Source organism: Pseudophryne corroboree, chromosome 6 (genome assembly GCF_028390025.1).
Source record: "Pseudophryne corroboree isolate aPseCor3 chromosome 6, aPseCor3.hap2, whole genome shotgun sequence".
NCBI classification, from domain to species: domain Eukaryota; kingdom Metazoa; phylum Chordata; class Amphibia; order Anura; family Myobatrachidae; genus Pseudophryne; species Pseudophryne corroboree.
Genome location: NC_086449.1, coordinates 445,961,268 through 445,979,797, shown reverse-complemented (window position 1 = coordinate 445,979,797; position 18,530 = coordinate 445,961,268). Strand labels below are relative to the sequence as shown.

Genomic DNA, 18,530 nt, shown 5'->3' with positions numbered 1-18,530 from the left:
GTATAAAGCTCCTAATCCCATGTAAATGATTGGGAACGCAGACGAGGTAGCAGCTTGGGTGCCCAGAATCCAGACTTTGGGGTATGTTCAATACCTGTCCGACGGATAGGACCTGACAGGTGAGTATTCAATGGGGCGGCCAAATCAGACTGCCAGATTTGGCTGCTCCCGACAACCGTCAGTGTGCTGCTGAGCACCGAGCCGTGCTGCCACTTGCAATACTCACCCGGTCCCGATCCCCGACTCCCCCGGCCACCTCTGTTCTTCTGACCGCCTGTCCCGCTGCTCCTCCGTCCGCCTGTCCCGCTGCTCCTCTGGCCGCCTGTCCCGCTGCTCCTCCGGCCGCCTGTCCCGCTGCTCCTCCGGCAGCCTCACGCTGCTCCTCCGGCAGCCTCACGCTGCTCCTACGGTCGCCTCAAAAGTCTCATCTCCCCGATTCCGACAAAGTCAATCCGACTTTAAAAAAAGTCAGATTGACATTGTCGGAACCGGGGCCAAAACCTGTTGGATTTGGCCGCGGAACACATGGATCTGCGGCTAATCCGACAATCCACGTGTTTTCCGACAAGTCGGGAATTTCCAACTTGTCGGAAAAAAACAGCAAGTATTTAATAGGTAGGAACAGCTTCTGACCTAAACCAACAAGACGGCAGCTTCCGACACTTATTGAATACACCCCTCAGTGCAGATACAGGTTGAGTATCCCATATCCAAATATTCCGAAATATGGAATTCTTTGAGCGAGAGAGAGATAGTGAAACCTTTGTTTTCTGATGGCTCAATGTACACAAACTTTGTGTATATGAAACATAAATGAATTGTGTGAATGTACACACACTTTGTTTAATGCACAAAGTTATTACAAATATTGGCTAAAATTACCTTCAGGCTGTGTATAAGGCAGTGGTCAGGGAACAGGGGTAAATTACCCCAAATGGGGTAAAAATGACATTCATGAGGGCAATGGACAGTCACGCTGCCGAGACACAGCCCCGTCCTGCACCTGCCGGCTCGCGATGTGATGATGTCACACGGGGCTCCTTCCGGCCCACCCTGTGCTGTGTTCCTGGCCGCAGTGTGACGTGCTGATGTCACACTGCGCTCCCTTATGCCCGCCTGTCCTGCGCTGTCCTGTTCTCATACCCGCGGCCCACCATCCCACACATAGAACTTGAAGTGTTCTGAGGCTGACCGCTGACGGAGTTCCGCAGGATCAGACAGTAGCCCACATAACAGTGGGAAATTTCCACTGACATTACTGAGGTGAGGATGTGACCATCTGTCTCCTAAAAGTTGTGTGCCCCCCACCTCATCCATCTTTCTTACATTCATTCTGGTATTTTAGGGAGAAAGTGTTAATTAACCCATTCATTGCCAAAAAATGTAGCCGGCAGTCTCTCTCCTCACACTATCTCCAGCCGCAGTGCTCTTTACAGATAATGCAAGTCTTCCAACATAAGGCACTCAACGGACTTATTCATAAATACATCACACCGTAAAACAAGGTGTTTGCAACATTTTGGCTTTATTAGCCGTTTTAAAACAGCATAGTCATTCCATTAGTTGGAATGACTATGCTGCTTGAAAACAGCTAATAAAGCCGAAACGTTGCAAACGCCTTGTTTTACGGTGTGATGTATTTATGAGTAAGTCTGCTAAGTGCCTTATGTTGGAAGACTTACATATATATATATATATATATATATATATATATATATATATATACACACACAGTATCTCAGAAATGCCATGCAAACAGTGATAACCAGTATATGCACAATAATATATGATTTTCTTCCTTTCAAATCAAGGGGTTAACGTCGGCGTATCTAAATATATTTTGGGGTACACTGTATAAGGTTAAAAAAGATCCCTTACATCTGGTATAACTTATTTATGGAACATAAATGCCTTATGTGCTTCGACTGAGGTCCCATTGCCATGATATTTCATTATGGTATGCAATTATTCCAAAATACGGAAAAATAAGATTTTACTTACCGGTAAATCTATTTCTCGTAGTCCGTAGTGGATGCTGGGGACTCCGTAAGGACCATGGGGAATAGACGGCCTCCGCAGGAGACATGGGCACTTTAAGAAAGAATTTAGATTCTGGTGTGCTCTGGCTCCTCCCTCTATGTCCCTCCTCCAGACCTCAGTTAGAGAAACTGTGCCCGGAAGAGCGGACAGTACAAGGAAAGGATTTTGGGAATCCAGGGTAAGACTCATACCAGCCACACCAATCACACCGTATAACTTGTGATAACTTTACCCAGTTAACAGTATGAACAATCACAGAGCATCAGATAAACCCTGATGCAACTATAACATAACCCTTATTTAAGCAATAACTATATACAAGCATTGCAGAAGAAGTCCGCACTTGGGACGCGCGCCCAGCATCCACTACGGACTACGAGAAATAGATTTACCGGTAAGTAAAATCTTATTTTCTCTAACGTCCTAGTGGATGCTGGGGACTCCGTAAGGACCATGGGGATTATACCAAAGCTCCCAAACGGGCGGGAGAGTGCGGATGACTCTGCAGCACCGAATGAGCAAACACAAGGTCCTCCTCAGCCAGGATATCAAACTTGTAGAACTTTGCAAAGGTGTTTGAAACTGACCAAGTAGCCGCTCGGCAAAGCTGTAATGCCGAGACCCCACGGGCAGCCACCCAAGAAGAGCCCACTTTCCTTGTGGAATGGGCCTTAACTGATTTAGGCAGCGGCAACCCAGCCGCAGAATGAGACTGCTGAATCGTGTTACAGATCCAGCGAGCAATAGTTTGCTTTGAAGCAGGCGCCCCAAGCTTGTTGGAAGCATACAGGATAAACAAAGAATCTGTTTTCCTGACCCTAGCCATTCTGGCTACATAAACCTTCAAAGCCCTGACCACATCCAGTGACTCGGAATCCTCCAAGTCAGTAGTAGCCACAGGCACCACAATAGGTTGGTTTATATGAAAGGATGAAACCACTTTCGGCAGAAATTGTGGTCGGGTCCGCAATTCTGCTCTATCCGCATGGAAAACCAGATAAGGGCTTCTATGTGACAAAGCTGCCAATTCTGACACACGCCTAGCCGAAGCCAAGGCTAATAGCATGACCACCGTCCACGTGAGATATTTTACTTCCACCGTTTTGAGTGGTTCAAACCAGTGTGATTTCAGGAAACTCAACACCACGTTAAGATCCCAAGGTGCCACTGGAGACACAAAAGGGGGATGAATATGCAGCACTCCCTTTACAAACGTCTGAACTTCAGGCAGAGAAGCCAGTTCTTTTTGAAAGAAAATGGATAAGGCCGAAATCTGAACCTTAATGGAACCCAATTTAAGGCCCAAAGTCACTCCCGACTGTAGGAAGTGAAGGAAACGGCCCAGCTGGAATTCCTCCGTAAGGGCATTCCTGGCCTCACACCAAGCCACATATTTTCGCCATATATGGTGATAATGTTGAGCCGTCACATCCTTCCTAGCCTCTATCAGCGTAGGAATGACCTCATCCGGAATGCCTTTTTCTGCTAGGATCCGGCGTTCAACCGCCATGCCGTCAAACGCAGCCGCGGTAAGTCTTGGAACAGACAGGGCCCCTGTTGCACAAGTCCTGTCTTAGAGGCAGAGGCCACGGGTCCTCTGTGAGCATTTCTTGCAGATCTGGATACCAAGTCCTTCTTGGCCAATCCGGAACAATGAGTATTGTTCTCACTCCTCTTTTTCTAATGATTCTCAGCACCTTGGGTATGAAAGGAAGAGGAGGAAATACATAGACCAACTGGAACACCCACGGTGTCACCAGTGCGTCCACAGCTATCGCCTGAGGGTCTCTTGACCTGGCGCAATATCTCTGCAGCTTTTTGTTGAGGCGGGATGCCATCATGTCCACCTGTGGCAGTTCCCACCGACTTGCAATCTGCGTGAAGACTTCTTGATGAAGTCCCCACTCTCCCGGGTGGAGGTCGTGCCTGCTGAGGAAGTCTGCTTCCCAGCTGTCCACTCCCGGAATGAACACTGCTGACAGTGCGCTTACGTGATTCTCCGCCCAGCGAAGAATTCTGGTGGCTTCTACCATCGCCACCCTGCTCCTTGTGCCGCCTTGGTGGTTTACATGAGCCACTGCGGTGATGTTGTCTGACTGAATCAGAACCGGTTGGTCGCGAAGCAGGGACTCCGCTTGACGTAGGGCGTTGTATATGGCCCTTAGTTCCAGGATGTTGATGTGAAGGCAAGTCTCCTGACTTGACCACAGCCCTTGGAAGTTTCTTCCCTGTGTGACTGCCCCCCACCCTCGGAGGCTTGCATCCGTGGTCACCAGGACCCAGTCCTGAATGCTGAATCTGCGACCTTCGAGAAGGTAAGCACTCTGCAGCCACCACAGGAGAGACACCCTGGCCCTGGGGGATAGGGTGATTAACTGATGCATCTGAAGATGTGATCAGGACCACTTGTCCAGTAAGTCCCATTGGAAGGTCCTCGCATGGAACCTGCCGAAGGGAATGGCCTCGTATGATGCCACCATCCTTCCCAGGACTCGAGTGCAGTGATGCACTGACACCTGTTTTGGTTTTAATAGATTCCTGACAAGTGTCATGAGCTCCTGAGCTCTCTCTATCGGGAGATAAACCCTTTTCTGGCCTTTGTCTAGGATCATGCCTAGGAGAGGCAGATGAGCTGTAGGAACCAACTGCGACTTTGGAATATATAGAATCCAGCCGTGTTGCTGTTACACTTCCAGAGAAAGTGATATGCTGTTCAGCAACTGCTCTCTTGATCTCGCTTTTATGAGGAGATCGTCCAAGTACGGGATAATAGTGACACCTTGCTTCCGCAGGATCACCATCATATCTGCCATTACCTTGGTGAATATTCTCGGGGCCGTGGAGAGACCAAACGGCAATGTCTGAAATTGGTAATGACAATCCCGTACCGCAATTCTGAGGTACGCCTGATGAGGTGGATAAATGGGGACATGAAGGTATGCATCCTTTATGTCCAGAGTCACCATAAAATCTCCCCCTTTCAGGCTTGCAATGACCGCTCTTAGCGATTCCACCTTGAACTTGAACCTTTTCAGGTATATGTTCAGGGATTTTAAATTCAATATGGGTCTGACCGAACCGTCCGGTTTCGGGACTACAACATGGTCGAATAATAACCCCTTCCTTGTTGAAGGAGGGGAACCTTGACCACCACCTGTTGAAGATACAATTTGTGAATTGCAGTTAACACTGTTTACCTCTCGTGGGGGGAAGCCGGCAGGGCCGTCGGTGAGGGGGCATCTCCTCAAAGTCCAGCTTGTATCCCTGAGACACAATATCTATTGCCCAGGGATCTAACAGGGAGTGAACCCACTTGTGGCTGAACTAACGAAGGCGTGCCCCCACCGGGCCTAGCTCCGCCTGTGGAGCCCCAGCGACATGCGGTGGATTTTGTAGAGGCCGGGGAGGACTTCTGTTCCTGGGAACTAGCTGTGTTGTGCAGCTTCTTTCCTCTGCCCCCGCCTCTGGCAAGAAAGGACGCACCTCGGACTTTCTTGTTTCTTTGTTCGAAAGGCTGCATTTGATAATGTCGTGCTTTCCTAGGCTGTGCAGGAATATAAGGCAAAATATCAGAATTACCAGCTATACCTGTGGAGACCAGGTCCGAGAACCCTTCTCCACACAATCCTCAGCGTTCCATATGCCTCAAAAGTCGGCAACATCTGTCCATTGCATATTCTACAGGACACGTCAAGCAGAAATCGACATAGCTTTGACTCTAGGACCCAGTAGACTCATGTCTCTTTTTATATATATATATATATATATATATATATATATATATATATATATATCTCTTAAGACAGCATCTTTAATATATATATCTCTATATATATATATATATATATATATATATATATACATACTAGGGTCTCAATCTCTGCTGATAAGGTACCTGTCCACGCTGCCACAGCGCTATAAACCCATGCCGACACAATCGCCGGTCTGAGTAGTGTACCTGAATGTGCACGCTATCTGCAGTGACACCCTAGGGGAAGATTCCCATCGTATCCTGGCCCTAGTAGGGAAAGGATACTCCCTGAGAATTATTTGTGGGAAACTGCAGTCTCTTGTCTGGAGATTCCCGCTCTTTTTCATCATGAGAGGAGGGAAATATACCTCAGCTTTCTTCCCCTTAAACATGTGTACCCTTGTGTCAGGGACAGATGAGTCATCAGTGATATGCAAATCATCTTTTATTACAATAATCATATATTGAATACTTTTCTGCCATTTTGGCTGTAACTTTGCATTATCGTAGTCGACACTGGAGTCAGACTCCGTGTCGATATCAGTGTCTATTATTTTGGATAGTGATCATTGAGAGACTCCGAAGGTCTCTGCGACATAGGGACAGAGACATGGGTAGATTCCCTGTCTGTTCTCAAATCTTTTGTGCAATAAATTCACCTTAGCACTTAATTACACATATCCAAACAGGTGTCGGTGTTGTCGACAGAGACACCCTCTCACACACATATTTGCTCCATCTCCTCCTTAGGGGAGCCTTTTACCTCAGACATGTCGACACACACGTACCGACACACCACACACTCAGGGAATGCTCATCTGAAGACAATTCCCCCATAAGGCCCTTTGGAGAGACGGAGAGAGAGTATGCCAGCACACACCCCAGCGCTATTAACCCAGGAATAACACAGTAACTTAATGTTAACCCAGTAGCTGCTGTTTATATTGATTTTTGCACCTAATTATGTGCCCCCCCCCCCTCTCTTTTTACCCTCTTCTACCATGTAACTGCAGGGGAGCTTCCTCTCAGCGGTGCTGTGGAGAAAAATCATGGCGCTGGTGAGTGCTGAGGAAGAAGCCCCGACCCCTCGACGGTGGGCTTCTGTCCCGCTTTCATGTACAATTTTTGGCGGGGGCTCATACATATATACAGTGCCCAACTGTATATATGCAAACTTTTGCCAAAGAGGTCTCTAATTGCTGCCCAGGGCGCCCCCCCTGCGCCCTGCACCCTTACAGTGACCGGAGTATGTGAGTGTAGTGTGGGAGCAATGGCGCATAGCTGCAGTGCTGTGCGCTACCTCAGTGAAGACTGGAGTCTTCTGCCGCCGATTTCGAAGTTTTCTTGCTTCTTTCACCCGGCTTCTGTCTTTTCCGGCTCTGCGAGGGGGACGGCGGCGCGGCTCCGGGATCGGACGACGAGGGTGAGATCCTGTGTACGATCCCTCTGGAGCTAATGGTGTCCAGTAGCCTAAAAAGCAGGACCTATCTGCAGAGAGTAGGGCTGCTTCTCTCCCCTCAGTCCCACGATGCAGGGAGTCTGTTGCCAGCAGAGCTCCCTGAAAATAAAAAACCTAACAAAATACTTTCTTATAGCAAGCTCAGGAGAGCTCACTAAACAGCACCCAGCTCGTCCGGGCACAGATTCAAACTGAGGTCTGGAGGAGGGACATAGAGGGAGGAGCCAGAGCACACCAGAATCTAAATTCTTTCTTAAAGTGCTCATGTCTCCTGCGGAGCCCGTCTATTTCCCATGGTCCTTACGGAGTCCCCAGCATCCACTAGGACGTTAGAGAAAATCCAATATCCAAAATACTTCTGACCCCAAGCATTTTGGATAAGGGATACTCAACCTGTACCTCAAGAAATAATGGGCGTTTGTAGCACCCATTGGCACAAACTACTGAATAGCTCTCATTACTTTAGACGGGAGCTGCAGGGGCCCAAACACAACTGAACTCCACTCTAATACCCCTTTCACATCACAGATAGCGAGTCGCACCCGGGAGTGGCACCTTACCGGGTGCAACCGGATTGAACCCCTTTCAAACTGGCGGCCCTGACATGGCATATTGACATCGCCGTGTCACAAGTAGAGGAAGTGCTTGGAGATCAGAAGATCTCCAAGCACCACCTGTTCCTATACTGGGAACGAGTCCTGGGTCACACCGACCCGTCATCCCGTTTACACCACACAGCGACCTGGGTTGAAATACCTGGCCGCTCGACCTGGCATACTTCCCCTGGCCCCTTTCACACTGCACAAAAACCCAGGATGTTGCACGTTCACGTGCAATAACTCAGGTTATTTTTAGCAGTGTGAAAGGGGTATCAAAGGGAATATGAAACATTACCTGATCTACAGAAGTGTAAAAAAGGTCTACAGGTATCTACAGTCTCCAACTCAAAATGAAACACCATATCACCAAACTTCCCAACGCTACTTCCCTTAAAGTATTTACAGGTTTTAAAAGATAATGTATGATCAATTGTAAGGAATCTATCCTCTCTTCCTTTATATGCATTTCCTTAACCATGTATACTGTATACTGTACAATAGAGGTAAAATCCCTAATGGTGCCAGTTTGGTTGCTTGGTGCTGACAACCCTGGTACTATGGGAGATAGTCAGTATCCAATACAATATAGGTATAACAGAGGGGGGGGGGGGGGGGGGGAGGCTACGTTGTCTGGACATATTAGAATATACAGTATAAAACACCACACTGCAAAAACATTCATTACATTTATACCTCTCTGGCATCTGTGCACAGAAATCACTCGAAAATTGACCCAGAAGCCATTTTTCTGAATATCTGCAAATGTGCAGTAGAGACATCACCATGAACATGGTATCAGTATACAGAGGCACAATTCCAGGGTCTAGTATGTAACTGTGCTGGCAAGAGATGGAGCGCTCCGCATATCGACTGCACAGGGGGCCTCTCCTCTTTTAAACTGACCATAAAAATACATGTATGTATCATATCCCCTTTGGTGTGTTATACAGTTATTCTGTGGTGGCTAGGTTTGTGGAGATTCACAGTGTACAATCTGGGTCCATTATGCATGGGGTTAATGTTCAGTTAAGAGCAGTTTATAGAAGGTAAATTCAACAGGGGTGATATTAGCAGTTTACACATACAGGGTGAAGTCCACACTTTGCAACACTGTTCTGCTATAATTGCTGCTGTCATTGGGAGTAAAGTGAATGTGCAATCCTAGTTTTCTCTTCATGCTAAGATTTGTATGCTAATTAGGCCATTTTAGACCTAACTAGCCACATATTAGAGCATGCATGGGCCGAAAAAAAGACAAAACCAATTAAAATCTTACTGAATACAGATGAATGGCATATCCAGTCAAACAATGCTTATGTAGTTATCACATGAAAGTGATCATCACCAAACACCAACTATACGCTTTAAGACCTGTCCATTGGCTGCAAACATATATGTATGTATATGGCAAAATTAGAATTTGTCATATCAACATGTGTATGGCCAACTTTACTGCAGTCTTCATCCTGTATTTGTCCCTAAAAATTCAGATGGTCATTCTATGCAATTCAGCTTGGACAACTGATTAATTCCTCTGGTTTAAATGTCAACATTACACTGAGCATAAAGAAATCTACTTGACCACGCCCACCTTCTACTATTACATATTTCTACACAGATGAGTTTGAGAGCATATAGTTATTAAACTCTAAGCACTTGTATAAATGTAGTTAGTGTTGGTCAGGTGTTCCACAAGAACCCTTGTAGCTTGCCAAACAACATTTAATGATGACAACCCAAAAAAAACGTATAGCTGCAAATGGAACTGAATGAATACATTTGCTGATCAGAGTTGCCTTTTACAATTTAATTATAATGGTGCTGTGTTCACAAGTACTGAGTTAAAGATATAAACTTAATGCACTACACTAGAGAGAGGTCATGAGTACTCCATTTTAATTATATGTTAACAGCAAGGGTAAAAGCTTTGACTTTATTTTAGAAAATGTATTGTGTGTGTATATATAGGTAATCTTTAACTCCTGTCTCAATCAGCGATTACTTGCTGTAGTGCCCTCCTCATACCTTTGAGGATATCAATGGACCAGCAGACCAGGCGGCACTCAGCAGCCTTTGAATAAGTAAAAGTTTATCAGTCCTTTATTCAATCCTACATTTATGGGCCTAGCTGACGACGGGGCTAGACCCCGAAACATAGGATCGAATAAAGGACTGATAATTCAAAGACTGCTGCCTTCTCTCTCTCTCTCTCTCTATATATATATATATATATATATATATATATATATATACACACACACACATATATATATACATACACACATACATACTGTACATATTGAGATGTTTCACAGTAAAAGAAAAAGTGCTAGAAGCAAGAGAAAACAAGTTTTAAAAATATTATGAGGAATTATAAAATAACTGAGAATAAATGACATAGTAATTGGATAAACTTGTACAGTGAATGTAAAAGAAAGAAGCACGCAAACAAACAAACTAAGAGAAGGCTCAGTGTCGGAGTATAATACATACGGCCATAAAGATCTATAAGTCAGCATACTACCAAATGGAATTCAGTAAAATGTTACATTTCCAATAGGTGTGAGTTAAAAATATAACATGTTTTGTTTTTTAACATACCACTGCCAAATCATTTACCACTACAGAAAACTGGAAACAAAAAAAAATTGTTATGAACTAAAAAGTTGTTACTGTATCCTTTAAACACCAAAAATTCATAAATTATAAAATAAAAATAAGGCATGAAAGGCCTGATTTATCATTTACTTCCATGCATAAAGTAATGCAAAAAGCTTGGAACGTCATAGAAAATGCAATTCTAAACAAGTATGATAGTAGTAAAAGAAAAAAGAACTCACTGAGAAATATTTAAGAGTGTAAACCCTTCTTGTATTTGTTGAGAAGATAAATACGTATTTGTGTTCACCTATGATCTTAACACAGATGCTACTGCATTAACAGTCACTTGGGTCCTACAATGCAAGTTGCTGGCAAAGTAGTTAAGACAAACTTATTTACCACATTAATTAAATGGTCTATTTAACATGGAATATCAATTCTCTAATCACATCTCAGCTGAACTTCTTATTTCAATTAACAACTCTAAAGTCTTCCAACAGAGATCCAACTGCTCTAGGATCATTAAGAACATTTTCATTATCTGTCAAATGAGGGAGTAAAAGGCAAAAACGGCAAGCACTCTCAGGAGTAGGCCTCTACCCTACTTAAGAGATGATTAGGGAGTAAGCAGCAGTAGTTCTCATTAGTTGCTAGGCAATGACTAGACCGCCAATGAAACAAGAATTGCAAACAAAGAAGAAAAGGTGTTTCCATGCAAATCCAAACTCAAGGGCAGCTTGCCCTTTTCCATTAACACAAAGTGTGACATTTCGGCACAAAGTGTAATCATCAGAAGTCAAAGAAAGGTGAACACTGAAAACAAACTGGAAATGCATTGCTAAAAAGAACAGTAAGATCTCAACACACACACATATATATATATATATATATATATAGCTCTACATATATATATATATATATATATTGTACCTTGAGAATTAGCATATACAGTGTGAGGAGCATCATAAACTTTCTGCTAATACAACTGCAACTTCAGTAGTCGAAGCTGCTGCAGTTCTAGCAAATTACAATTGCTAAGGTGCATTTAACTAGAGCTATGGTATCTTTTTTTTTTTAATATAAATTATAGACTACAGCATTTCTTTGTGTACCTAATAGTGAAATAGACAGAGCATAACAAAATGTAGCCAAACAGATCATCAGGAAGCTCAAAGCATTTCAGAAAACACATGTGCAAGTACTGGGGGAGGCAGTGACCCGTGCATCCATGTGTCAGTGTCATCCGAGGAATGAAGAAATAACAGAGGAAATGGAATAATGGAAAGTGTAATGTCCCCAGCAGCAGAGTCGCAATTTCAGGCTCCAGTCAAAGTTATGTGAGACTATTGTGATGCCACACACTCCTCTGTACGAAAGAATGTGTACAGATATTACAAAAAGGTTGGTGCGATTCCACCCATCACAAAATAACCAAAATAATTTTCTACATTGAAATCCTCCCCCCACCTCCAATCGCACCCTAGCCAAAACTTTGGCAACCATAATCCTCAGGAAATGGCTTAATATGCGGGCATGGCAGATGATACAGCTTCTCTCTCACCACGGCTTGCAGATTTCTCAGCAACCTTGGACACAGGCAAAGTGATATATATTTCCAATGGTTATGGGAATCAATAATCATGATAACCACTTGAATTTTCAGTAAGTATCTAAAGTAAGAATGAACCATGACAAAAGGAAGTCATAGGAACAAGTCCAAAGCAAATTTATGAACAAGAGCCGCTTATGTAAGTCCAAATAACCCAATAGGAGGAGGGATAAGCAATGCCAAAATGCATTATATTTATCTTGGATACTTGAACATATTAGGCATTGCTAGAAATTGCTTCATATATCAGGAGAAAGAAAAGTAAGAAACACTACCACCGCTGAAACTTTCATTCTAAAATATAAATTGTAAAAGTATATTAATACGGCATTTTGCATAATGTGTCATCAACCTTTTTTCTCTCATAATCTGCGCACACAATGCTCATAATATATGCAGATACTTTTTTAACTATTGTAATTTCCAGATAACATGAAAATTAGAAAGATGCTATATTATTTAAACGTTACATTTATTTTAATTGAAATAAATTACCTGTAATTCACTTCTGTTAACTGATGAGTCAGATGCAATTACAATATTTGTAAAAAGGAACATAGTGACATTTGTGACAACACCACAAAATCTGGACATGACAGTAAGTGTTAGTAAAAATAACTACAAACTGAAAAATGTATTTGAAACTATGGGCCTGATTCAAAGATGGACGCCGTAGCACAGCAGCTGTATCGTTGTACACAGTGGCTGAGCAATACGAAACTAATGATGCAGTAGGTGTCTTGTGGAAATAGACGCCTCCTGCTGGTTCTGTGATCAACTAATGTGCATTAAGACGCAGCATCAGATCACTTTGTGTGTACATCGGCCATCTGAGGAACACTTATACCCCTTTCACACCACACAAATAACCCAGTAATTTGCCAGGTCAATGCAGATCGATGTGCGGTGAGAAAGGGGCAAGTCCTGAACTCACGGGTCGCCTGTATTTAAACCCGGATATACTGCAGGGTTAGTCCAGGATCAGGTGCAGTGTGTGAACAGGTTACCTGGGTCGATGCGATCTGGGACCCGTTCACAGCATGGAGGAGGTGGCATGGAGATGATCTCATCTCCAATCACTGCCTCTGCAACCGCCCTTGATGATGCCGATGCAGCCTCGGCTCTCACACCCAATGGCAACACAACCCGGTATATTGTCAGGTCGCGTTATAAGTCTGAAAGGGGTCTCATGTCAGGTCCCACCTGGGAAGGACCATGTACAATTCTCGGGTGTGACCGGTGATTGATATGGGAAAGTGGTATCAGGTTACTCAGGATGACCAGTATTTTTTTCACTTGGCTGGGACTGGTGAAGCTGCAACCAAGGACAAAGCCATAGGCCGTTGCATACCCGGGAAATAGGGGTGACATGAAACCATTTTCGTTAACACTGGAGTACACCGTTCCTTTTCTGCCCCAGCCTATCAATCAGGCTGTGGCTTTAGGGGCAGTGTAATCAATCTTTCAGACATATATGCGCATGCGCAATACAGATTATGTGCATGTGCAGATATTAAAACATTGCAGTTGTACACCAACAATCAGGTTAGCATACATCTCTGATTCTGGCCATCTGTTGTTTCAAAATATTACTTGAAAAGTTAAAAATATATCTGCTGTCTGTATAAAACTTACCCACGTAGTCACCAATAAATACCACAAAGAAGGGTGTAACAAGGTCATTTATTCCTTGAACATATCCACTGGCCGGATGTCGAATAGCCCATATAAACAAAATTCTTTCAAATATCTGAAAATGCAAAAAAAAAAAAAAAGGGATTAAACACTGTGATATAGACGTCAAGTCAATATGCAAACATTTCACTGGATATTATATTCAAAACCTGCAATGTGAGATAATTGTTGCACTAGTACAGTATATTAACTATTTTGGCTCCATATGAGCAGAGTCACTTTAAGTCATTAGTGCACCATCTATCCCATCTACACAGCATAAGAGGGGAGATCTGGGTTAGAAAAAATAAGAATTTACTTACCGATAATTCTATTTCTCATAGTCCGTAGTGGATGCTGGGAACTCCGTAAGGACCATGGGGAATAGCGGCTCCGCAGGAGACTGGGCACAAAAAGTAAAAGCTTTAGACTAGCTGGTGTGCACTGGCTCCTCCCCCTATGACCCTCCTCCAAGCCTCAGTTAAGATACTGTGCCCGGACGAGCGTACATAATAAGGAAGGATCTTGAATCCCGGGTAAGACTCATACCAGCCACACCAATCACACCGTACAACTCGTGATCTGAACCCAGTTAACAGTATGATAACCGTAGGAGCCTCTGAAAAGATGGCTTCCAACAATAAACAACCCGATTTGTTTGTAACAATAACTATATACAAGTATTGCAGACAATCCGCACTTGGGATGGGCGCCCAGCATCCACTACGGACTATGAGAAATAGAATTATCGGTAAGTAAATTCTTATTTTCTCTGATGTCCTAGTGGATGCTGGGAACTCCGTAAGGACCATGGGGATTATACCAAAGCTCCCAAACGGGCGGGAGAGTGCGGATGACTCTGCAGCACCGAATGAGAGAACTCCAGGTCCTCCTCAGCCAGGGTATCAAATTTGTAGAATTTAGCAAACGTGTTTGCCCCTGACCAAGTAGCTGCTCGGCAAAGTTGTAAAGCCGAGACCCCTCGGGCAGCCGCCCAAGATGAGCCCACCTTCCTTGTGGAATGGGCTTTTACAGATTTTGGCTGTGGCAGGCCTGCCACAGAATGTGCAAGTTGAATTGTACTACAAATCCAACGAGCAATCGTCTGCTTAGAAGCAGGAGCACCCAGCTTGTTGGGTGCATACAGTATAAACAGCGAGTCAGATTTTCTGACTCCAGCCGTCCTGGAAACATATATTTTCAGGGCCCTGACTACGTCCAGCAACTTGGAGTCCTCCAAGTCCCTAGTAGCCACAGGTACCACAATAGGTTGATTCATGTGAAACGCTGAAATCACCTTAGGGAGAAATTGAGGACGAGTCCTCAATTCCGCCCTATCCGAATGAAATATCAGGTAAGGGCTTTTATAGGATAAAGCCGCCAATTCTGATACGCGCCTGGCTGAAGCCAGGGCCAACAGCATTACCACTTTCCATGTGAGATATTTCAAATACACTGTGGCAAGTGGTTCAAACCAATGTGATTTTAGGAACCCTAAAACTACATTGAGATCCCAAGGTGCCACCGGAGGCACAAAAGGAGGCTGTATATGCAGTACCCCTTTGACAAACGTCTGAACTTCAGGCACTGAAGCCAGTTCTTTCTGGAAGAAGATCGACAGGGCCGAAATTTGAACTTAATGGATCCTAATTTTAGGCCCATAGACAATCCTGCTTGCAGGAAATGTAGGAAACGACCCAGTTGAAATTCCTCCGTAGGGGCCTTCTTGGCCTCACACCACGCAACATATTTTCGCCAAATGCGATGATAATGTTTTGCAGTTACATCCTTCCTGGCCTTGATCAGGGTAGGGATGACTTCATCTGGAATGCCTTTTTCCTTCAGGATCCGGCGTTCAACCGCCATGCCGTCAAACGCAGCCGCGGTAAGTCTTGGAACAGACAAGGTCCCTGCTGGAGCAGGTCCTTCCTTAGAGGTAGAGGCCACGGGTCCTCCGTGAGCATCTCTTGCAGCTCCGGGTACCAAGTTCTTCTTGGCCAATCCGGAGCCACGAGTATCGTTCTTACTCCTCTCCTTCTTATGATTCTCAGTACTTTTGGTATGAGAGGAAGAGGAGGGAACACATATACCGACTGGAACACCCACTGAGTTACCAGAGCGTCCACCGCTATTGCCTGAGGGTCCCTTGACCTGGCGCAATATCTGTCCAGTTTCTTGTTGAGACGGGACGCCATCATGTCCACCTTTGGTTTTTCCCAACGGTTTACAATCACTTGGAAGACTTCTGGATGAAGTCCCCACTCCCCCGGGTGGAGGTCGTGTCTGCTGAGGAAGTCTGCTTCCCAGTTGTCCACTCCCGGAATGAACACTGCTGACAGTGCTATCACATGATTTTCCGCCCAGCGGAGAATCCTTGCAGCTTCTGCCATTGCCCTCCTGCTTCTTGTGCCGCCCTGTCTGTTTACGTGGGCGACAGCCGTGATGTTGTCCGACTGGATCAATACCGGTTGACCCTGAAGCAGAGGCCTTGCTTGACTTAGGGCATTGTAAATGGCCCTTAGCTCTAGGATATTTATGTGAAGAGACGTTTCCATGCTTGACCACAAGCCCTGGAAATTTCTTCCCTGTGTGACTGCTCCCCAGCCTCTCAGGCTGGCATCCGTGGTTACCAGCATCCAATCCTGAATGCCGAATCTGCGGCCCTCTAGAAGATGAGCCTTCTGTAACCACCACAGGAGAGATACCCTTGTCCTTGGAGATAGGGTTATCCGCTGATGCATCTGAAGATGCGATCCGGACCATTTGTCCAGCAGATCCCACTGAAAAGTTCTTGCATGGAATCTTCCGAATGAAATCGCTTCGTAAGAAGCCACCATTTTTCCCAGGACTCTCGTGCACTGATGCACTGACACTTGTCCTGGTTTTAGGAGGTTCTTGACTAGCTCGGATAACTCCCTGGCCTTCTCCTCCGGGAGAAACACCTTTTTCTGGACTGTGTCCAGAATCATCCCTAGGAACAGCAGACGTGTTGTTGGAATCAGCTGTGATTTTGGGATATTTAGAATCCACCCGTGCTGACGTAGCACTACCTGAGATAGTGCTACTCCGACCTCTAACTGTTCCCTGGACCTTGCCCTTATCAGGAGATCGTCCAAGTAAGGGATAATTAATACGCCTTTTCTTCGAAGAAGAATCATCATTTCGGCCATTACCTTGGTAAAGACCCGTGGTGCCGTGGACAATCCAAACCGCAGCGTCTGAAACTGATAATGACAGTTTTGTATCACAAACCTGAGGTACCCTTGGTGAGAAGGGTAGATTGGGACATGGAGATAAGCATCCTTGATGTCTAGAGATACCATATAGTCCCCTTCTTCCAGGTTCGCTATCACTGCTCTGAGTGACTCCATCTTGAATTTTAACCTTTTTATGTAAGTGTTCAAAGATTTTAGATTTAAAATTGGTCTCACCGAGCCGTCCGGCTTCGGTACCACAAACAGCGTGGAATAATACCCCTTTCCCTGTTGTAGGAGGGGTACCTTGATTATCACCTGCTGGGAATACAGCTTGTGAATAGCTTCCAATACTGCCTCCCTGTCGGAGGGAGACGTTGGTAGAGCAGACTTCAGGAACCGGCGAGGGGGAGACGTCTCTAATTCCAATTTGTACCCCTGTGATACTACCTGCAGGATCCAGGGGTCCACTTGCGAGTGAGCCCACTGCGCGCTGAAATTCTTGAGACGGCCCCCCACCGTGCCCGAGTCTGCTTGCAGAGCCCCAGCGTCATGCTGAGGACTTGGCAGAAGCGGGGGAGGGCTTCTGCTCCTGGGAAGAGACTGTATATGGTGCAGTCTTTTTCCCCTTCCTCTGCCCCGGGGCAGGAACGAGCGGCCTTTTTCCCTCTTGCCCTTATAGGGACGAAAGGACTGGGTTTGAAAAGACGGTGTCTTTTTCTGCTGAGAGGTGACCTGGGGTAAAAAGGTGGATTTTCCAGCCGTTGCTGTGGCCACCAGGTCCGATAGACCGACCCCAAATAACTCCTCCCCTTTATACGGCAATACTTCCATATGTCGTTTGGAATCCGCATCACCTGACCACTGTCGCGTCCATAACGTTCTTCTGGCAGAAATGGACATCGCACTTACTCTAGATGCCAGGGTGCAAATATCCCTCTGTGCATCTCGCATATATAGTAATGCATCCTTTAAATGCTCTATAGTTAATAATATACTGTCCCTATCCAGGGTATCAATATTTTCAGTCAGGGAATCCGACCAAGCCACTCCAGCGCTGCACATCCAGGCTGAGGCGATCGCTGGTCGCAGTATAACACCGGTATGTGTGTATATACCTTTTAAGATATTTTTAAGCCTTCTATCAGCTGGTTCCTTGAGAGCGGCCGTATCAGGAGACGGTAACGCCACTTGTTTTTTATCGGGGGAAACCCACGCTTTATCACACACCTCATTTAATTCATCTGACTCAGGAAAAACCACTGGTAGTTTTTTCACACCCCACATAATACCCTTTTTTGTGGTACTTGTAGTGTCAGAAATGTTCAATGCCTCCTTCATTGCCGTGATCATGTAACGTGTGGCCCTACTGGACATTACGTTTGTCTCGTCACCGTCGACACTGGATTCAGTATCCGTGTCAGGGTCTGTGTCGACCATCTGAGGTAACGGGCGTTTTAGCGCCCCTGACGGTGTCTGAGACGCCTGACAGGCACTAATTGATTTGTCGGCTGTCTCATGTCGTCAACAGTTTTTTGCAAAGTGCTGACATTGTCACGTAATTCTTTAATTACTACCATCCAGTCAGGTGTCGACTCCCTAG

General features: G+C 45.1%; 1 protein-coding gene across 3 annotated transcripts in view; it reads right to left on the bottom strand.

Moving 5' to 3' along the window:
- TBC1D22A (TBC1 domain family member 22A) overlaps window positions 1-18,530 on the bottom strand; it is a 1,169,061-nt gene that overhangs the window by 687,579 nt on the left and 462,952 nt on the right. For all 3 annotated transcript variants that reach the window (XM_063927120.1, XM_063927118.1, XM_063927119.1), the window contains one exon: window positions 13,695-13,809. In XM_063927120.1, coding sequence (XP_063783190.1) covers window positions 13,695-13,809 — 115 coding nt within the window. The remainder of the gene's footprint in view (window positions 1-13,694; window positions 13,810-18,530) is intronic.